A 22,888-nucleotide genomic window follows, 5' to 3' on the forward strand; every position below is an offset into this window, starting at 1 on the left:
TCACAGCAGAGATGATGGCTGTCTAGTGATAGACACAGAGAACTCTTTTGTTCATGGGCAAATGAGAATGTGGTTGTGCAGTTGGTTTGTAAAGCACACCTGGATGAACAGCACTTGATAGAAGCAAGATAATCACTGTTCATTAAAATTTGTTTTAAGGTCATGTACGTATATAGACTTCCATTTCTGTGTATTCTACTCCAAATCAGTATCATTAATGAAACTGAATAATTTGCTGTTAGCTGGCAATGTGTTTTCTGAGTAGCTAATTTTAAATATCAGGACTGTAACTGCAGTGCATATTTTTCCCACATAGTTTCTTTAGAAATGGCATATGCCCCATTTGTCTAATCTCTACTTCTGTGGTTACAAAATAGCCAGGTTACATAAAAACAACTAAATTACATATTTGCATATAATACTGCTGTGGCTCTGCAGAAGCCATTTTGGGCTGTTCAATGCTTACAGTTTCTTTCATTGAAAAGGCTTGTTATTTCACCAGCAGCACTGCAGAGTTGTTCCAGTCTTTGCTTGGAAACATTTTTTTCACCTTTCTACTCCAACTGCTGCAAACGAAGTAAATAATATTTAGTAAAATAAGTAATAAAATACAATAAACCAAAGTACTGCTAGTGTAGTTCTTTCTGCCATTTAAACCTATGGGATTTTTGTGAGTTGGATTTCAGAGTCTTTGGGCAGAAACCAGCCTTTATTTAAGTGTTTGAATAGCACAGTGGGACCCCAATTCATGGCTGTGCATTGACAAAGTAACACTACTAAAAATAGTTTGCAGAGTTGGGCCCTCCAGTAGCAAAAGGAAAGTCAGAGAATGCATAATTTGAAGAAATGCTCTGGCTGTTGCCAGTGGGTCTGCTGTCCCTATTGTTATTTAAAACCAGAATTAGCTGTGCCTGTTATCCTCAGCATAGTCTATCCATTTGCAGCCTGCTGGCTTCATTTTTTATTACCTTTCTAAATCTAGTTAAAAATGTATGGTTTTTGAGAGACCATAGTCAGCATTTGGGGAGACACAAGCCAGGACTCCACGTCCTGAAGACTCCGGTGGCAGGGCTGGCTCAGAGGCTCTGCTGCTGCCCTGGCCATTCCTCCCACTCCCTGCCAGGACCATTGGAGCCATGGTGGAGCTCTGAGGCAGATCTGGGAAGTAAATTGGTTTAAAGCCTTGGTCTAGCTTTTCTGATAGGTTTATTTCACAGGTCCATTGTATTGTGCAGCAGCGTTGGGCCAGCAGGAGGGCGGTGGAGGAAGGGGAGGAAAGACTGGAGAGCTGTCTCTGCCACTGAGTGATTCTTCACATGGAACTGTGCTCCCAGCATTGTGTGCATGCTGGAAGCACAGCCATGGTCTTTAGCCCACAGAGGGCAGGCAAATCTCTTTCCATTGCTTTAAGGTTATTAAAAAGAAAGCTGGTTTAGCAGTGAACGGAATGACTCCCATCAGGCACCCCCAAGGAACACTGAATGTGCACACTCTTAACAGCAGAGACACCAAAATGCCATGAGGAGTTTGCATAGGTAGGGATATTCCCTGTTTTGGCATTGCATAAACCATGTTCTTTAGCATGAAAAGCTAGAACACACATAAAAACTTGTTTTCTAGGAGAGAAGGGTAGCTATTGGATCACCTTTTTTAAATGCCAGATTCAGAAATCTTACCTCTTTACCAGTGATTTCACAGGTTATTTCCTGGTGAAATTCTTAAGACTGAATCAGAAGCAAAAAGGCTTTTTTAAAAGCTTTTTTTTTTTTCTTTCTACATAAAGCAATTAGTATCTGCAAGAGGAAAAGCTGGGGTGGATTTGTAGCAGGGGATTTAGAAGTGCTTACTGGAGTGGCCTGGTCTGTGTAATTGCAATGAACAATTGTCATTTGCAATGAAGAAATAAATACCTTTTATCTATGTCAGAAGATGTAATTTCCTGAGACATTAGGATGACTTTCTCATTTGGAATCTGGGCCCGGAGGTTAGACAAAAGTTCTTGTTGGCAGGCAGTGCCCAATGATCACAGAGAGTCTCCTGGATGCTCCACAAAGGCCACAGATACAGTAATCTCATGGCATTCTCTAACCAGAGAAAACTGGAAAAAACAGGGAGACCTGAGCTGCAGCAGCATGTTGTAGTTACACCCTAGTGAGGTGAGATCATTTCTCTTTGTAATCTCAGAATGGAAAGCAGAAGCTGAATGACAGTCTCATTAAGAAGTTGACATTTAACACATTTACAGCTCTCCCAGTTCCCATACCCTTCAGGACCAAATTCCAGAATCCTCAAATCTGAGACTTTTCCAGAAAAACTCTTTTATTAGTGGGGCAAACTGGCTGTTCCTGAACATCTCACACTGGTTTTCTGATAAGTTTTCTGTTCAGTTTTGCAGTCTCTGCAACATCACAGCTTCCTTTTTATGTCCCTTTAGGCATTTTATGTGTGCAGTGTGTAAGTAGTGGCTCTTCAGGAACCTAAGGCATGGATCCTCCTAGCTGAACTCTTAGCCAACCAGTCCCAGCCTCTATTTCTTCATGATTCACCCAGCCTTGTCCAGCCTTAGTGGGGATGAGCACCAAATAAAAAATCCTTGAAGGGTGTGTGTTAGAGGTGATGGAGAACAAGTTAAAAAATGGCTTAGCAAAAGATGTTCTGTTTGTGTTTACTGGGCAGTGTGTGATGGTGGCTGGGCTTGTGAAACAAACCTGACAGTGTGGCTGCCTGAGCCAGGGGACAGTGAGGCACTGGAGATGGCCATTCTCTCATGGATGCTGAGCACGTGGTGCTTGCTCCTCTCCACTGGCAGTGCACTGCCCTGTTTGCCATGGGGAGAGGGCACAGCAGAGCAGCTGTTCTGCTGCACATCTACTGTGCTCACAGAGGCATGCCCTTAATTACCCTAAAGAGACAAATGCATGATGCAGACTGAGAATTCCAGACATATGGACATGCCAGAAGTTTTGTGTCTCCTGTGGGTGAGGCTTTAGAAATGTCTTGAGGGGTTACCAAAACTTGTTGCTATCCCAGATCTGCTTTTGAATGATGTGTCAGCACTTGTTTAAGGTAAATATTGAAAGACTTGTAGGCATCATCAGAGAACATTTGCACAAGTAACTTGGAAATCAAAGTCTTGCTGGCTTTAATAAGACTTTGGTGTGCAAATTACTTGGGGGTTTTTGAATATCTTGTCCATCTTCTTTCTAGCCAAAATCTGTTTTATGCTCCAGTGGCAAAAATCCTTCCTTCCTGTCTTCCTTCCTCAAAGCAAAAATTTAATTGGGATTCTTACTGTTCTGGCACTTGAGGGAGAACTACCACAGCCCATTACATATTTTTCCCTGATTTCTGAGGCACGAAAATTTGTCTGCACATGAATTGTGATAAACTGTTTGGCCTGAGATAAAATGGTAGAACTTTTCCAGTTACAAGTGCTTGCCAACCTAATTTCCTACCACAGCTAAAATATTAAAGGTGTTTAATAACAAACAAACCACTATTTCTGTTTACTCAATTTTATTTACTTATGTGAATTTCTCTTCATTTGTTCATATATTTGAAGTGGAAATGAAAAGAAATCAGTGGCAAATCGAAACAATTTGGCAGCATAGGCACAATAAATTATCTGGCTACAAAATGATACCAATAGTGCTGAGTAAATAATTCCTCTACAAAACTTTAGTACTTTGTGGATTTTTTGCAGGAAACATCTCATTATCTCAGTTATGTGTATGAATTTTTAAGAAGATTATTTGGTGTGTAATTTCCTTGTCAAATTCCAATATCCAAGGCCTCAAAGGAATTTAGGGCTCTTATCCCTCACCAGAATCTATATTATTCTTGATATCAGTAGAAATGTAAGCATGAAACATGCTAATCCTGAACATTGTGGTACCTACACTTCACATGCTAATTGGAAATTGTAGCAGTCAAATTGGGCATGAAGTTGCAAATTCTGTCACCTCTTGTTTGCCATTAAATTGGTGGATAACTACTCTGAGCTCATCATTCAGCTTTCTAGGTAATCAGAGAAGAGAGGAGCTGCCAAGGAGTCGTTTATCCAATATGACAAGTAGGTAGGTGGGTCACTCTAGGAAGGGCCCTGTCTTTCTCCACTGCTTGTGGAAGAAGCTCAGATAACAGTGTAGGCTGGTTGCCTCTCTAGGACAGGTGGAATGAGTTTGTTCAGCCACCACACAAACTTCAGAGCCAAGTGAGCTGGTGCTCTGCACAGCAAATTGCTTCTCATAGCTCAGCACAGGCAGGGATGGACTCTCCCATCCCAGTCCTGTCTGTGTTTTGTATTTATCTGGGGTTCCAGTCTGCAATTCTGCATGGAAGTACCCAGCTGGCTTTAATCAGACTATCTGCAGAAGTTAAAGTGAATCATCTCAGAAAAACACACAAGCTTTATTTATTTACATCTCTAACCTTAAAGACAAGCTTCCAGGTGGCAGAGAGATATGCTGTGTGTCTTTTTTTTATGCCATTCCAGTTTGTGCAGAACAATTACGTATTTATTTAACTAGACAGCAAAGGGCAGTCTAGTGATCTGTGATATGGCAGATAAGGCCTTTATCTTAACCACTGAGATGCTGCTCTGCTGCATATTTCACTTTCTTGCATCTATCAGTGAGTACTGTTATGTTCTACAAGCAAAGAATCCGAATGAGGAATGAAAGTCTTTTTCCTGATACGACATTTAACCCCAAACCATTATCTTTAAAGTGTAGCAGTGCCCTTCTGTCTGGCATCTAAAGGTCTGTTTCTACCTGGAGTTGAATTATTTTCTGCCACCAAGTACATTGGTCCCATCCTTGATTTACACTGGGCATGCTCTGCTGCAGCACCTGAGAGCATGTCCCAGCCCTGGGCACTGGATGCCAGCCTGGCCAGTGATGGTGGCCCATGAGGGTGAGGATGGGGAGTGATCATCTTCCTGGGCCTGGGCTTCCTTGGGAAGGCAGACAGGGCAGTGTGGAGAATTCCAGCAGGTCCTGCAAACTGTCCCACAGGACATGGTTGACACCACTTTGTTTGGCAAAGGGACAGATTACACAGCATTTTGCTTGGGATGGCAGCAACCACACAGAGCATCATCTCCACAGCATATGGTGTGGTCTGTCACCATTTGTATCCATTTCTGTGCAATCTTCTTTTCAGGAACATGTTCAGGATTCAAAAAGAGACAGGAGAATATGCAGGTGCTTTGGATAGCCTCCAAATTAAAATGATAGGAAATGGGCAAATCAGAGTGAAGCACAACTTGCAGCCAGTCAAATAATCCCTGTGCTGAACAGGAACTCCCCAAAACCCTGAAAGACTGAATAGCTCATGCACTCTGAACATGGAATAGCTTTGTTTTATACCTGTCAGGTTTCCATGAGTCACTTCTCTGCTTGGCTCTGTGGTCAGTACAGCCTACATAATTTCAGTACTTAGACTTCATGCATGACTTGAGAACCTCTTTGATGCAAACTGCCCATCCTTTGTTTATCAAGCCCTTCTGCCAAGGCAGCCTTACTAGTATTTAGGATCTCCTTTGGGAATACATCTAGATACAGTCTTAGTAATCACCTAGGGGACTCTTCAAATGTGGTAACTCATTTTGATCACTGTAGTTCACTTTCCAGCTGTTTAGACAGAGAGATGAAGCCCAGTGTGCAGAGGGAGAGCCCTCTCTGTTGCCTTGACACAGCATCAGTCATGGGGTAGAAGAGGATCCCTGTCTTGGATAGAACCTGCCCTCACTGCAGCTCTCCCTGAGCTTGGTCCTGCAGCTGGGAGAAGGAGACCAGGTGCCTTCTATTTGATTTTGTTTTTAAAACAGTAGTGGCATTTGCAACATGCTAATTGTTGTGTAGACCTTTCTGAGGATGCCTGGCAAGACTTGCTCACAATCAGATTGATAAGATACATGGCCCTGTACAACCCAGTGGTTGTGGAGGTTCATGATGGATTCTTAACATTGAAGGTCCAGCAACTTCACTTTCAGATGACAATCAGTAAAGTACTGTTTTGAGATAAAATCAGGCTTTGGGCCAGATTAGGAGAGGCATCATTGGTGTTCTGGAGTATGTATTCCAGAAGCTCCTCAGGAGCCCCACATGGCTCTGACAGCCTGAAGCACTTGTTGCTGGAGACAGGAGCTGGGCAGACAGCACCAGTGCAGCCTTGTAACTCTCTTTGTACTGAACTAGGAGCTGTAAAATAAGGCCATGTCTTCTCACTGAGGTATTTTGAAATTCAGGCCTTTTTTGGTGACATGTTTAGACACTGTGTCCATGGGAATAGCAGTAATTATTTTCCAGATGGAGGTTGGACATTGTGCATTAAATGAGATGGTGGGACACATGCTGAACTGCAAGAGTAAAGCAAGCACCAAATGGTACCAAAATGCTCTTTGTCTGCATTCTGTCTGTCTGGTGCTCAGAACAGTGCAAGGGTCCTGGAGAAAACAGTGATAACACAATGTGATAATACAGGTAAAGGGTATATATTGATTAATTCCTGCAAAAAGCTAAACAAATTTACTTGTTCAGCTAACTAAAGAGTGGGGACTGGTTTTGTAGGTTTCATGAGGCAGTTTTGTTGTATTGTGTGGTAAATGTGTGTGTGCACGTGTGCAGTCCTTTGGTGGTTTTTGTAGGTATAATTTCCCTTTTTGCTTGGTTAGTCACAGAAAGGAAATTTTCATTTCAGGGAATCTCACAGTGAATATCTCCCTAAAGGTGGATAGTTTGTTCCACCTATTAATCCTACATAAGCTCTGCATAACCAGTGAGGGAGTTGTAGCTCCAGAAAGTTTCCAAACCCTTTTGCTATAATACTTCCATTTTTCCAGTGAAATCTTTGGTTTCATCTGATTGTGTTTCTTAATGTATATTTCATTGAGAATCCTAAATCAAGTAATAGGATGATATAATGCACAGAACTAATAATGCACAGAATAATTCCCAAATGCTGCTGCATGCATCTGAGCAGGGTAGACTTGAAAGTGAGCTGTAGAATCTGCAGAATAAATGCAAATACAGGCTCCAGCTGGTGATCAGGGCAGCCACCAAACCACTGGGGGCTCTGTGGTTAAGCACCTTACATGCATACTGAAGATACCACTAAAGGCTGTGTCTTCTTTGAGTTCCCTGAGTCTGTGCAGTTCCTGGCTGTTCATTTTAAAGCCCAGTCTCTGGAGGGGAAAGCAGCAGATGTTCAAAGGCTCACAGAGCAGTGCCCATGGCTGCACAGAGCCACAGCCTGGGAGTGCCATTCTTCTGGGACAGCCTTGTCACTTCCTGCAGAGCACCCCAGCACAACTTGGGAGACCAAGAACTGATTACAGCCAGGCAGTGAGAGAGATGCATGATAAGGCACAAAGTCAGCAATCTCATATGCATTTTCAGTTTCAGACAACACCAGATAAGACTATTGGACTCCTTAGGCATCACATTCCTTTAAATCTTTGCTTGCTACAATTTGAGTTTCTTGGGCAGAATGCTTCAGGACAGCCAGTTCACTGTTCACAGTGATAGATAGGGAGGTGTGCAGTAGATCAAGAGACTTCTTTGAAAGAGCCCATAAGCATTAAGGAAGCAGTTGCATATAATTTTTCAAAATATTTTAACTGCTTGTTAGTTCAAGGATATCATCATAATCTGTTGAATGCAAGTGCTTTTCTGTTTTCTTTGAATGTTTGCAGCAGCAGGTGGGTGGTGGGGTGTATGAAGCATCTTGAGTTGAGATGAATGAACCACTTTGAAAGAAGAAAGACTCTCTCCTGGGATTTTTCCTGATTTTTGAACCAAACTTCTAAGCTTGGCAAATTTTCACAAGCTGGGCTGGTTAGGCACAGGCATAGAAAGGACATAATTTGTTGGGACAGATTTTTGTCCCAAGGTTTTCAGATTACACTGTAAAATCAAATTCAGAAGATGTAAAAGTCTTTAAAGATACTTTTCAAAACAAGGCTAGAGTGTGAGCTCAAGCACTTTAGAGAGTTGTCCACCAAGAACTCTGATTTTTGAAGGAAAGGGCAAAGAACCAAAATTCCTGCATAAATCATCTGTACACAGAATCAACATGTGTCCTCATTTTGTTTAACCTAGTAAAGGTGATGAGAGATTTGCTTTGGTAAGGAAGCTGGGGTTGTGTGTGACTCATGAAGGGACTTTTGGCTGACTATTTGATGGCTTTGAATAGCTTAGCAAAACACATTTTGGACAACTACATTTTCAACAGAGCAGCTGCAATAACCTCTGACTAATTGTCTTTTCAGAAGGTTACCTGCTGAGAGCATCTGCCACGACATCCATTCTCCCAGAAATGTTCCATCTCAGAAGTGCCTGATGCAGGCTGGAGAGCCCAGCATCACAGGCAGGAAGGGAGTTACCTCTTGAGACACAGCACAGAGGATGGGATTTGCCTGACCTTGTTGAATGTTCATCATCTGTCTTAAAGCTCTGAGCATCCTGTCTAAACTGCCTTGGAAGGCTCCCTGAAGCTTTCTTGAGCTGAGATGTGCTGTTGATCTGGACAGCACATCTGGAAGTGAGCCAGGATCCCACACACCCTCGTACTCACCATGCAGGCTGTGCTAAGCTGTGCTCCAGCTGCCCCCTCCAAGCCCTTGTCTGGGCCCTGGACACTCAGTGAGCAGTGCAGCAATACATAAATAACACCAAGGAGTTTATTGCTTGTAATGCCATTCTCTTCCCCAGATCTCATGCAGGAATATTTATTCAGGAGCGTATTTATGGTGATGGTATCAACAGATATTAAAGCTCTATCCAGGAGGATTAAGAGTACCTGCTTATGGGAGCAAGTTGTCCAGAAGAAGAAAAAGAAACCTTGAATTTATCCTTGCAGAAATAGCAATTTATATGTCAGCTGCTGTTTGTTTTAAGGACTCTGCTCTTGGAGTCTTGTGATGATACATCGATGTCCCCGATCATTTCAACAAAAAATGTCTTGTTTCCTGGTTGGGTTTTATAGTTAATGACAAACATGTCTTAACTGTCCCCTGAAAAGTAGGTGTGTAGGGAAGACAACATTTGATTCTATGTATTTTTGGCTTTTACAGTTATTTTGCATGGACTCATTAAAGAATATCAAATGCTTGGGATTAGGATTACTATGTCAGATGCTCTAGGTGTTGTGCTCACAGACCCACTTTTTCTGTCAAAGGTACTCCAAATTCAAAATCTTGGTTTCTTGCTTGGCAACCAAATTAAAAAATCAGAGTAAGAAGATACTTCCTTCCCTTCCTCCTTGGTATTTTCCCACCATTTGACAACTGCATTTGACAACATTAAATTACCTTCAAGACTGTATCAGCTACTAGTTTTTAGTAATGAGGGGAAAGTCAGGCAAGTCAGACCAAGACATAATTGGTTGGGAATCAAAACAAAATTGGCACTTTTATCAAAAAGCATCCACGTGTTTGTATTCTCTTGCCTGCTGGGTGTTGCACAGTCCCTAGATTAAAGTGCCCCTGTTTAGCAGAGGCTGCAGGGCTGTGGCACTCTCTGAGCCCTAAGGCTTGACCTGCAGCCTGTGCTGGATGACAGCAGGGGTGGGGGTGGATGGAGCAGGCTGGGGCCGTGCTTTGCCACCCTCTGGCTGCTGGCTCCAGCTGGCTCCACACAGGCAATGGTTTGAGGCAACCTTGGGTCTCTGGCACTGTTGACTCTGGTTATCAGCGACCTGTTATGAAAGGAGGATGTGCAGCAGCAGCTGCCTTCACCTGCAGGTTAAAAGAACCAGAACTGCTGTTCTTCACCCACTGCAGGAATGGGATGGCTTTGTCATAGACTGAAACCAAATGCAGGTACAACTTCATTGGCAAAGTACAGGGGAAAGTGGTTCCTGTTCCTGCCAAGGCTGCCCCATGGCAGCCCTTCCCAGCCCCTGCCAGTTCTCCTTCCACCCTGGTGGCTGACTGGGATCAGCAGCTCCCCAAGAAGGAAAGTTCTTTTTACACGAACTGCCATGAGCCTTAGAGAGACACCTCCTTCTCTCACACCTCAGTGCTAATAACAATTCAATGCAGAGTAAAGAAAAGGGGTAAATCTGTGAGTGGGCTGCCAGGCATTTTCTTTTATCAGTGTCCAGAACTCTTCAATGGTAATGGTATCTGTTGGGGGCCCCAGACTGGACACACACACCATCTGTGCTGTGCCCAGCTGTGGAGTCCCCAGTACAAGAAGGACATGGACCTGTTGGAATGAGTTCAGAGGAGTCCAGAATCACTCAATTATCATGGGGCTGAAACACCTTCCCATGCAGACAGGCTGAGCTGGGGCTGTTCAACCTGGCAAAGAAGAGGCTCCAGGGAGACCTTATAGCACCTTCCCCTTGCCTTAAAGGGGGCTGCAGTGAGCCTAGAGAGAGAATTTCCACAATGGTGTGACAGGACAAGGAGCCTTCCACTGAAAGGTTTAGATAAGGTTTTAGGAGGATGTTCTGTACTGTGAGGGGGGTGAGGCCCTGGCAGGGTTGCCCAGAGAAGCTGTGGATGCCCCATCCGTGGCAGGGTCCAAGGCCAGGCTGGATGGGGCTCTGAGCAGCCTGGTCCAGTGGAAGGCTCCCTGCCCATGGCAGGGGAGGTGGAGCTAGGTGATTTTCAAGGTCCCTCCCATCCCCAATAATTGGACAGTTTTATGAACTCTAATTAGTTAATAGCAAGATGCAACAAGTCTGCAGTAATGTACAGCATATTAAAATGTCTCAAGTGACATGAGACACATGAAGTGAAATACCTATGTCCTTTCTAACACAGAAAAAATATTTCTAAATGAAGCCAAATGCAGTTTTTCACAGACTCCAAGGAATAGATGGTAGAAAGATGTTTGGAAATAGACATTTTTCATTATAATCCTGTGTTTGAAATGTGCTGACTTTAGAAATTTAGTATAAAATTAGTTCCAGGAGAGTAAACCTAGCAAAGATAATGGATGCTTGTTTTCTTTATCAGAATCCCTCAATTATGGAAATGTGGCAAATAGGTAATACCTCTAGGTTGAGTTGAATTAACATGTGTTCAAAATGAATCTAAAATGTGTCCCTTTCGCAGACAAAAATCACACAGTACAGATACTCAAAAACTGAAATACATCTCTGGCTTTGAAATGATTGTTGTTTTTCTGCATCAGCTTCTTGAAAATGTCATGTGAGATTAGATCTGTTCACTGTTGTGTTGGTAAGCATATACACCCCCTGCAAAGGGCTGTCTTTGTTTACTGTCTCAGGCTGGGTTTTCAAAGGCAATTGCTCATTTGTGGTACCTTTTATAAGATCTTTACTTTCAGTAAACACTGGATATGAACTGTTACAAAACCAGGGTCCTTAGAGGACCCTCCAGCTGGGCACGAAAAATGATGCAGGTAATGAGGAAGAATAAGTGCTTCTAAAACCCTGTCCTCAAAAGACAAAGTGAGAAGAAACAGGCTAGATGACCACTAAAGCCTGAGTTTGCTTGCTCTAAATGCAGAGCTTGACAGAGCTACTACTGTCTGCTTGCTCAATGTTGGCAGTTGTGTCCAGAGCCTCTGATGGCTCAAAGTGGTTGTGCTCCCTCTGTGGGGTGGATGGAGCTCAGGTTGGCATCAGTTGCATTTCTGCTCATTCATGGGTTTCTGTCTGAAGGGCCAGCTGGCTCATTTCAAACTGAAGTACAAGGACAAGCTAATGACTGAGACAATGGGGATGATTGGGGAATTTCAGCACGAGTGCAGTCCTGAGGCCTGACCTGATATAATTAGCCAGTTTGCCCATTTTATTTTAGGCCTCCAGCTCTGTGGCTAAGGAAGGTATTTTCCACTGCTTGGGAGAGCTTTTGAAATTTTCCTTTCTTTGCAGCAGATGAGCTCAAAGAGAGAGAGACAGGTCTTTGTGAGACAGGCTTATCTCCACTGATGCTACACAGATGGGAGACACCCTCTAATTCACCTGAAATAAAATACTTTTGAGATTAAGTACCTGTTTGCTGCTCTCCAATTTTAAAACCTCCCCATAGATTTGCCCTTTGTCTTCAAAATTGTTTATGTCACCATTGCTTTCTTTCTGTCTTGGGGGATGCAGTCAGTTGCATCTGAGAAGAGCCTACCAGGAATGATTTTGAAGGAGTGAGAAGCAGGAATCCACTGCCAGCCTGAGTTTCAGCTGATGTAAATGCTGCCTTGGCAGCATCAGTATCCTGTTAGCTTCACAGTCAGGAACCTGGCCCAAAACCCCAACAGTGCAGCTCTTCCCACACCTACAGATACATGCATTCATGAACTCAGCAGGATGTCAGCTGGAAAAGGTGCAAAGCCATCCTGATGAGTCCCATCCCAGCACTGCTGTGGTCAGAGATCTGGTCTGTAAAACAGGCGATGGGTGAGGGCTGGGGGATGGACAAAGCTTCATCCCAAAACATTTGAGTGGTGGCCTTGGCAGTGATGGGTTAACACCTCGACTCAATGATCATAAAGGCCTTTTCCAACCTAAATGATTCTGTGATTCCATGAAATAATATGGTGAGCTTGTCTCTGCATGGCTCCTCAGCCCCAGAAGCTTGAGCCTGTGATGGGTTTACAGGCATTTATGTGCTACACACTGAATTAACAACTGACTGTGCTTCAGTGTGAGCAGTTCTGCACAGGCACTCATCTCCTCTTCAGAAAGGCAGAACAAGGAGCACAAATCCCCTTCAGAACATGTACAAGCTTAAAAATATTTAGGTTGGAAGAGGCTTCAGGAGATGGTTCCAGTAAACTCTGCTGGAACCAGGGCCACATCAGGTTGTGTGGAGACTCATCTGGTTGAGCTGCAGATTTCTGTGTAGGTGAAGGTCCCACAGCCTGGTCAGGAACTTGGTCCAAAATGTAACCACCCTCACTTGGAAGAGTTTTTTTCCTTGCATCCAACTGGAATATCTCTTGTTGCTTCTGGTGTCCTTTGCCTCTTGTCCTTTTGCTGTGCTTCTCAAAGACAAGTTTGGGTGAAGGGGAAGTTACAAGTGACCTCCACTGTGGTATGATGGCTGTACACCTCTGCAAGGGCAGCTCTGAGTGTGCTGTACTGCTTAGCAGGGGAAAGAGAAACTCTGCAACCTCCTCATTATCTTATGGGGTCTGAAGGGGGGAAGGATATGGGTGAGCTGATTTCACACCTATGCACCAATGGCCAGTTCTCACCATCTTAGCCAGCAGAAAGGGTGTGGGAACAGCAAATACTACTTGGGCATTTGGCAGAGCCTTTCCAGTTTTTGGCTATCAAGCCTTCAGTAGTTAATGCAAATCCAACCAAACAGAAGAGCCCTGCTCTCTGGAACTCAGACTACAGGAAGAATAAACTGTGCTTTCACATGAGGCAATAAAATTCAAGTAGGATTTGTTAAATCATGCAAATGATTTCTGGTCTGCACTTTATCTAAGGAATGGATTAAGAGTTTTTTGATTGGTGAGAAAAGTTGATTAAAAAAAGTTCTAGGGTCACAATATATATTCTACAAGTACACTTACTAAGCTCAAACCTGAATTTTTTCATTTTAGTTGAAATCATTATAATTTCTTTGCTCTGTTCTATACTTACAGTCTGGTTTTGGATTTCTGTTTTGTTTCTCACAGCCCCAGCAGAGAGCTCTCCATAAACATTTCCAGCCTCTAAAGCTGCTGTCCTGCCACTTGATATGAAAGTGAACTTTCCTTCATGAAGAAACGACAATAAATGGCGCTGCCAGAAGATGACCATGGAGGATTGAAGACAAACTTGAAGTAAAATCAGCCCACTCAGCTGATACATTCTGGGGAGACCTGGTTTGCTGTGGAGTAAATATGTGGTGCAAAATATCCAAAATATCTAATTTGTTGAAAATGGTCATTGACAGACCTTTAGCTGGAAAATTTCTTCCAGTCTTCATCACTGTGCATAACTTTTGAGTTCCCTTTAGGGGACTGTCTATGCCCTTCACTAGAAGTCCTGTTTTAGCATGGCAACTACTGGATTCTTTTATTATGTATGCAGATGGCATGATGTTTTAGGAAAAACTTACAACAATTCTCCAATCTCAGTGGATATGTTCACAATATTACACCCTGATAGGAATGTAAACGTCTTGTATGTGTTAGTTTTGCAGTCTAATGGTATTCTGTTAAACAATATCAGCACTTCATATGTGCTTTTCTCACAGAACTAGCACAGTCCATATATATATAATGGTCCTTTTTTAAAATACTGAGGATATGTTTCAGTGTTTGTGCTGAGACTGCATCCAAACTAAGCCCAGTACTAGCATCCCTTCACTGATTCACAGTAGGTTGTGTAGATAGATTTGCACGTGGCAGAGATGTGACTTCTTTTATCAAGACTTAGAGAAGAGCTGTCACAGAGGTAGCCAAAACCAGGGTAGTTTGAAGGAGCTGTAGGATACTGTGTGTGCTCTCCCTCTCACCCACCAAATATCAAAGGGTCCTGTTTCTGGTGTGCCAGTGTGTTTTCTAACTCAGTGAGGGAGAGGCAAGGGAGAGAGCCTTTCTCAGACATGTATGTGACCCTGGCTTTGGTCTGCAATAAAACCAGAATAAACTGGAAGAATTCAGGTTCTTTATGCTGGCCACCACTTATGTTTTGGGCAGGGCTGGGAAATTGTAGTCCAAACCAAACTCTCTAAAAAGGTAAAGTGTAAGATTATACTTCTAGGGAGCAAGACACTCCCTTTGGAGAGGGCAGATTTCTTCATTAACTTTTTCCACTTTCTACTCAAAACAGTATTTTGGTAGGAACTGGGAATAAGCAAATGGTTCCAATAAGCCTTTCAATATACTGTAGCAGGCTCATGACTGTTGCATTCAATCTGAACGTTGTTTTTTGTTCAGTCTCTGAATGGCTGACCTCATCACTGGTTGTATCACAGCTGGCTGTGGTGCTCTTTCTTCCATGGGGACTCAGTGGAATTAGTGTCTGTCCCTTACATCAGGACCTTCTCAGCACACTCTTTATAATGAACTGATGTCATCAACATTCTGAGGGGGCTCACCTCTTTTTTCCTTCTTTCTTTAAAATCAAAGGTAGCTTTTTTGTGTACTTAAAGACTGTCACTCTCTCCAGCCTGATAGAGTTGCTGTTAGCATTAATTCCAAACTCTGCATGAGACAATGCTGTGTGAAGATGCAGTGATGGAGAGAATGTGCAGTTAGAGTAAGTCACAGGCACCTTTCTGGAGGAAGCTCCTGTGTTATAATTCTTAAAAATTGTTGTGCAGTTCATTGCTAGAGAATGGAAGGTCAACCACTGAGGGTGCCTGTACAACAAACAGATAATTATCTTCAGGGTTTAATTTTTTTAGATGGTTATGGGCTTAGGTTTCAGCTCTCCACCCATCTCAGATTCAGCATAGTGGATACTTCTATAGCGCTCAGTGCAAAAGCAAAATATTTTTACTGGTGACAAAGATTCTCAGAAGTTGCTAGTGATTTTTAATGTTTTGGGTCTTTCCATGGATTCTCAAATGGAGCTCCCAAGAATTACAGAGTAGTAAGCTTCTACATTCTCTTTCTGAAAATCCTGGTCCCTAATTTCAAATTAATTGGTGTAAAATTCTCCTTAAAACATAAGGATCTTTGCCAATTGCAACATTTGCACTTTTTAGAGCTTTTCATAGGGTTGCAGGTTGGAATCTGATACCAATAGAGCCAGCCATGTGCATGGCACAGGTCCACTGTAAGCTTCAGCAAATTTTACAGCTCTTTCTGCTACAGGTTTTAAAAATGCACTCTGACAACTGACATCAATTTCATGTTGATAAAGTAATTAAAAACAAACTACTTTGATTGATATGTTAAATTAAAAAGAGAATGCTATACTTCTACAGTAGGAGTTCTCTTATTTTACTACCCGGTGAAAAAAATCCAGAATAATTTGAATGATAAAAGAAGAGTTTATCAAAGAGTGTTATCTTTAAAGGGTGTGTGAGAAGAAGTTGGGTTAGGCAGAGAGCCACTAGAAGCTTTTTTTGTATCAATTTTAGTTTTGACCATCTTCCAGTATATGGGCATGAATTTAGATGTGTGCACTTAACCTGTTAAAACAGTTTGTTTTAAAAGCTTCCCAGGATTTTAGCTATGGTGACCTAGAAAAGCAGTGTTATAGGCCCTGAGAAATGTGAAAATCAAGTCCAGACGCTTGAGTAGCCAGACTCTGAGAGATGTCTGCTGTAGGTGCCTGTTGGACAAACCTCCCCTGAAGCTGGTTTGGTCTCCATCCTGCAGCCAGCCTATGCATGTGGATAACTGCAAGCATAGCCCCCCCGAGCCCCGTGACCCTTCTCACGTGTGTGACTGTCTGCCAGAGCCATAAGGAAATAACTGTACTTTTTGGCTTGTATTTAACTATTCATTGTGTTTGGATTTTTTTAATCACTGTTATTCTCCCAAAGTAGGCCATGCTTCCTCAGGGATATTTATGAAATTGTTCTACATCTCCTGAACAACTATCTGGATCCCAGCATATTCTTCTGAAAACTTTTTAATATAAATAAACATGTGGGAGAGGTTTTTGTTCTTATGAATGGGGGCAGGTACTGTGTTCTCGGAAAGGCTGTTGAGTGCAGACAATCAAGTCTATTGCATTTTTTATGCTGAACACCTTATTAATACCAGACATATCCGCTTTTGCCTGGGTCGCAGGAACAGTTCAGGGGAAAGAATGCTTTATCTCTAGTCAATAAATCATTTATGTTGAGAGTGCCAAAGACCAAGTCAACATGAAAGGGAGCAAATAAGTTATTCCGGCAAAGGAAGTGAATTTAAATATGCTCAGAGCCATTAGTTCGCTGCAAAAGAGTGGAAGACTAATGCTGTTTTCATAAAGCAGCCATTATCAGCCAGTGGAGATAGATAAATTCATACAGGCTGTGCTGTTGTTACAGTGATCACCAGTTATTATCTCTGAGACAAGGCAGGGTTGTGAGCAGGACCCTGTTCCCGTGCAGACCTGCAGCTTTCCTCCCAGCCCAGAGCCTCCCCCTGCTGCCACGCTCCCCTGGCTTCCCTGTGCCCAGGTTCAGCATCAGAGCCCTCCAGGAATCCCTGTCAGAGCTCAGCCATCCCAAGTGCTTTGCTCTGTGAGACAGCCTCCACCAGAAACCTGAAGGAATTGCTCACCCCAGAGGGCACACTGCAGCTGAGATCATCCTTTGCACTGTTTTGTTCCTCATTTCTTTTTCAGCTGGGTGGCTTTCTGTGCCTCAACACCTGCCATTTATTCTGTTAAGGGAAAGCCAGCCTTCCAGAAGGGGAGTTTGGAAAAGCTCCATGAGCTCTTTGGTTTTGCTTGTCCAGATGCATGGCAGTGCTGTACCAGTGAGTCCACCCCTCCTTGTCTCTTCCTTAGGGTAAGTGTTGTCATTCAACTGCAGCTGCAATGTCATTGAGGAAATTAAACCATTAAAAATTACAAAATTCTGGGTTTGCCCTGAATTTTCAGAAGACCCCACGGCAGACCCTGGCAGATCTCCATTGGCACTACTCCATCACAGGCTCCAGAGATGTGTTGATCAGTGCCAGCCAAGGAGCCAGCATCGAGGTGGCATTTTTTTGTGATCACTAAAATGAACCTCCTCCACCTGCCACAAGGCCAAAAGATCTGCATTATTCAAAATAAAGCAAAGTAAAACCCTGCATCTTTCACATTGGTCCCCTTAACAGTTACCATCTCTGCCATCAGAGTCTCCTTGAACAGCTCTGCTGCAGGACTGCAATTAACCCTGGTATATATAGGCTGTCAATAAGATTTTAATTTAAAAAGAGAAGGTCCTTTGGTATAATTAAAATTGATGGGTGAGGGGAAAATATGACCAGCATTACCTGCAACCTCTTATAGTAAAATTCAGGAAAGTAATCTGGAGGGCAAAAAAACCCACCAACATAATGTATGGGTGATTAGGCAGGCTCATGAGGATAAATCAGCAAGTAAGGAAAGTAGATGCTTAATGAAGGAAGGTAAAAATGTATGGGAAGTCAGTGGCAAATAGGTTCGGGCTGGTTACACCAAAGACTTTACATATATCCTAATAAATACTGCCATAGCAAAGCTAAGTGTGATGTTAGACAGGCCCAGCACAGAGATTGCTCACACTACATTGGAAACCCAACAAACAGTCTTGTTCTGTATTTGAAAGCAGTGGAAGGAGAGAGTCAGATTACACATTAAAATGTAATTCCTCCTGTCCCATCAGGAGTTACAGGTAATATTAAGCAGTAACTATCCAAACATAATTTTAAATTTGTAGAACCATTATCTGAATCCAAAAGTGAAGGAAGAGTTTACTAGGACTCCTCAGAACCAGAAAGCATAAAGGAAGCTTCAAATGACACCAGACCCACAATAATGCAAAAGAATGAGTGGTTTGATACAGAAAACTATAGACTCATTAGCTTCCTATCAGTCTTAGGCAAAATCATGGAAAAGTTGATACGGTGTAATCATTAGAGTAATTAAAAATTGATAAAATCGTTCATATTATTTTTATAGAACTGTATTATGCCAAATAATCTTGCTATGATTTTTGTGGTATCAAAGGATTGTTGAGAAAAGAAGCTCTGCTGGAATACTATACTTAGCCTCCTATAGAGCATTTGATTCTGATAAAGAACAAAATAGCACAATGCAAAATCAATATCACCCATATTTAATGGATTAAAAATGGATTACAGGCTGATCACAAAAAATAGCTGTAAATATGAATTATCCTCACTGAGACTATTTCTGATGAGCTCCTCCCAAGGTTTGCTCTATTTTCAATATACCCCCCAGGGAAAGAGAAAATTACTGTTGGCAACAGCAGAGATGGCAAAAACAGGGGCACAATAAATAATGATCTGAGCAGGTCAGTAGTGGAGAATAACCTGGAGGACAGAAAAGTTAAAAATCCAGGAGAGATGGCAGCAAGTCCAACTTAGTAGCATGGGGAGTATGCAATAACCCAGTGGCTGTGAAGGTGTCATAAATTATCTGTTCAGCATCAGCCCCAGAGATGCCTCTGCCAGCTGGGATGTAGGACCTGGCAACAGTGATGCCATTCCAGTCTTTCAAGAAAGGTATCAACAACCTGGGAAGATTATTTTCAATAGTTCCCAGTGTCATTCAAGGGCAGGAAAACAGGTCTTATTATAGTGTCAAACTAATGAAGCTCAAGCTATTAATTTATCTCAGAAGCAATTTGAAGCGGTGACTTGATCTCCATGTGCAATCACAATCTTCTACCTGGGCAGGGAAGCACTGTCTGAAGGCAGGTAGCTCTTCTGTTTGGAGGAAAAGGGAATGATGTGCTCTGCTGCTTGGAAACTGATTTCATGCTAGAAATTAGTGCAAATACTCAACAGGGAGGATGATCACCAGTGGAGACAACTTACTCAGTTACCTGGTATGTTCTCCATCACGTAAAGTCTTTAAATGTATGCAGAGTATTTTTCCAAGTCAAAAAGCTCTACCTCAAACTGAAATCCAGGCTCAGTGCAGCAATTACTGGATGAAGTTATTGGGCATGTGTTATGCAAGGATTAGACTAGATCATCAGATGTAAACTGAATTAAAAATATCCTGAAGTTTCCAATATTACAGGAAGGCAGGGCGATCTATATCCTCTTTTTTTTCTCTCCCCCACAAAATGGTATTAATTTAAACAGCTTCTGTGGAAAGCTGTGCATTTGGTATGAGCATCACTAGGTCTGCTCAAGTTTTAAGGTTCTGCTGCACATATTTAGAGGAAGAGAACTGGACAAGAAAGGACAACAAAACCCTTGGACATACCAAGAGTCTGTAGCTTTTCAGTGATGGCAGCCTGGGACAAAATGCTGCATGCAAATGATGGGGCCATGTGGATGTGTAGTCAAAGCAAGGCATAACAGCTGTGGGTTTGCCTCTTAAGGAGGCAGCATCTTGCTGGCAAGAAACAGATTGTTGTGCCTGCAACAAGCAGCAGAGAAGCTGCAGTGCTGATGGAGAGGGTGATTGTATCACTGTGCAGCGGGGCACAGTACACAGGTTCCTTGCTTCAAAGACAGCAAACTTCTGCTCTCATGAGGAGCCCCACTGGAGCTGGTTAATAAAGCCCTGTAAGTGAAATTACATCAGTGGGATCACCCAGAGACATGACAGCTGCTCCCAGCAGTGGGTTTTTGCCAGACTGGGTCCTGTTACCATTGGCTGGATTGAATGTTGTGCTTCAGAAATAAGCAAAGGAGTACTTGGTGTCTGATTCAGATCTCACAAAACCACTGTTGATGTGCACAAGGCGAGTGTGAACCACCGGAGTCATCTTCCATGTGCTTCATCAACTGTGGGGAAAGCACAAACTGGGATGTACAGTCTAAAGAGTAAACAGCTCACACAAACAAGGGAAACTATAAAAGCAATATTTACTGCAGATTGGTATGGACACCTTGCAGCTCTGGAGGAGAGTGTTCTGTGACAGGCATGGCTGGGGCCAGCTGGGCAGGGGCAAAGCTGGACTGGCACATGACTCTAACATCTGCTTCTGCCCTAAGGGTAGGACTGACAGCATTATCACAGCTCAAGCTCAGACCAGGCTCAGGCTAAGAAGGAAATGAAAAGCTCCTTTCTGGTATTAATTCCAAATATATCTAAGTAGTTTCTCAGAAAATAAAAATCCTCTGTAGTTGTTACACCTCTAATCACATTCCTTCTATTAAGCATTTGCCTTGAATTTATCTATTTAATATCATGAGTCATCAAATTAAATAGCAAAACACGGGGGTTTTTTATAGCAGAGAGATTGGTATTGCAGCAAAACTGCATGTAAGCAATAAGAAGCTGTGCAGGGAAGGAAAAAAACCTCAGATTGTCCCATTAGATGCTTATGGGACTTATAAGTTGGTTGGGTTTTTTTCAATATTGAGAGGGCAGCTTTACATCTAGGCAGGAGTTTTCCTTACCAAGCCAGGTTTTGGTCTCAAGAGCAGATAGATAAAGAAATGTTTTGAGTCCTTTTAGCACTTTGTCTGCTTCCCTTGTATGTAAGAGGTTCCTTCTCTGCACTTCTGAGAAAAGTGGAAAAGAGATTAAGTGACAGTAGAAAAAGCACAGAGAGACAGGAGCTTCCATCCAATGCAAAGCATCTCAGCATGAGAAGCACATCTCATCCTTCTCCCCTGAATCCAGCCCCACTGACCAAGGGGAGGAATGGAGCCATGCTGGGCTACCCCACAGGCAGAGAGCAGTGTTCTGTCTGTGCTGAGTAGCTCCTGCAGCCACGGCAGGGGACATTTCCTGGCAGGACTGGACAATCCCCTGGTGATGGGAATGAGCAGCATTTCCCCAAAGGGGATGTGTCCTCTCAGGAGAAGACTCCTTTGCTTTGCACTAAGCTGCAGGGATGCTTGGCAAGGCTAAGATGTATTTTTAAATTTCTCACAGATATTGCAGAATCTGAAGGTGGCAGGACAGTACTTTGGGACATGCTGGGCTTTGCATTCAGTTTCTTGTAGGGGCTGCAGCTACCTGGACCTGCCTCAAAATTATTGTTTCTTTTTCACTGTCTGGGTAAGATGGGAGGAATGCCTGCCTGGCTCTGCACACCATAAACCAGCAAAGAGGGCTCCAAATTTGGGGTCCTCTGCTTTGGGGAGCTGAATTTAAGGTTGTTTGAACATGACCCTGAGGATGTCAGGCAGCTGGAATTGCAGTTGCACCTGAGTTGTCTCCAAAGGCTGCTTCCCAAAAAGGAGCCCATGGACAGAATCAGATACCAGGCTGTGCCAGTGCATCCACATTGGCCCTGATGATGGACATGAGCTGCAGGGAGTGACAGGGAGGCTGGGATCAAGGTCCTGGCAGATCTGGTCACCTGCTGCAGGACATGGGATGCAGAAAGGCTGACTGCAAGCCCTTGGCAATGGTCAAAGCAGTCACTTGAAGCCAGCAAGTTGTGTCTGGTCCTGCTGCCTTGGGACTCAGTTCTGGTTTAGATCCACTAAGGAAATACTCTAAGCCAATGATCTCCTTTTAATGTTAACTTGGTTGATAATCTAGTAAGATGCCAGCACTCTAATGCTTATAAAGTGACACACTCTTATTCCCAGTACATCTATGGCTGAACTTTTTAATGATGCAGCCAAATGAGGTGGCATGAGACAAAAGTGTGCCTTTTTGTTTGATGTACACTGCATTTCCCCAGGCATCCAAGGTGTTCAGCTGCACAGCAGTGCTTTTTTCCCAAAACAAAACTTACCATGCAAACTAATTTTTAGTATACAAAGTGGCCATCACTTAATTCCAACTTACAGCTTTTATATTCAGTCTTGTCTTCCTTCTGTTTTCAAAAATCAGCAAAAATAAAGCCCGGGCGGGAGGGAGGAGTTCTTTTAAAGAATAAAATTAAAACCAATATCAAGTTTTTGGTATCTTTGGGCATGATCTCTGGAAGCTTTGGGTATCTGCTTTATCATTTTGTATATTTGACAATTTTGTACTCTGCATTGTTTGACTTCATTTGTGCATGGCAATGTATTAAAACATGGAATTTTTATTATACAGTAAAAGTATTTTGTTTGATTTAAATAAGATCAAGCTTGATCCAGGTCATGAACAGGAGGGGAAAAAACTCCAGATTTTTCTCTAGCAACAACTCTTACCTGGCAGTCTGAGCATTCTCATTCAGGTTGTTTCCAACACCTGAAGGTGGGCAGAACTTTTTGCCCACCCTCAAGTCTCCTTCCCCAGTGGCAGTGCCTGGGTCTGTGCATGAATTGCTGCACGGGTGCAGGGGTTGCCTAAATGCAGCACAGCACAGCTGTACCTGAGCAAAGGGCTCTGCTCTGCCTGGCAGGGCTTGGCTGTGAATCCAGACCAGCTCTTCTGGTTTTGCTTTAGTGCAGTGCAACAGTGAGGAAGA

At 43.0% G+C, this 22,888-nt stretch overlaps 1 protein-coding gene across 1 annotated transcript in view; it reads left to right on the forward strand.

Moving 5' to 3' along the window:
- The window catches only part of SAMD12 (sterile alpha motif domain containing 12), a 175,200-nt gene extending 152,665 nt beyond the window's left edge, over window positions 1–22,535 (forward strand). Inside the window, exon 5 of the mRNA XM_071421690.1 lies at window positions 13,605–22,535. Coding sequence (XP_071277791.1) covers window positions 13,605–13,627 — 23 coding nt within the window. The 3' untranslated portion in view covers window positions 13,628–22,535. The remainder of the gene's footprint in view (window positions 1–13,604) is intronic.
- The last annotated feature ends 353 nt before the right edge of the window (window positions 22,536–22,888 follow it).

This window comes from Agelaius tricolor, unplaced genomic scaffold (assembly GCF_023055355.1).
Source record: "Agelaius tricolor isolate 1412-34295 unplaced genomic scaffold, bAgeTri1.0.p SCAF_2, whole genome shotgun sequence".
Lineage (NCBI taxonomy): Eukaryota > Metazoa > Chordata > Aves > Passeriformes > Icteridae > Agelaius > Agelaius tricolor.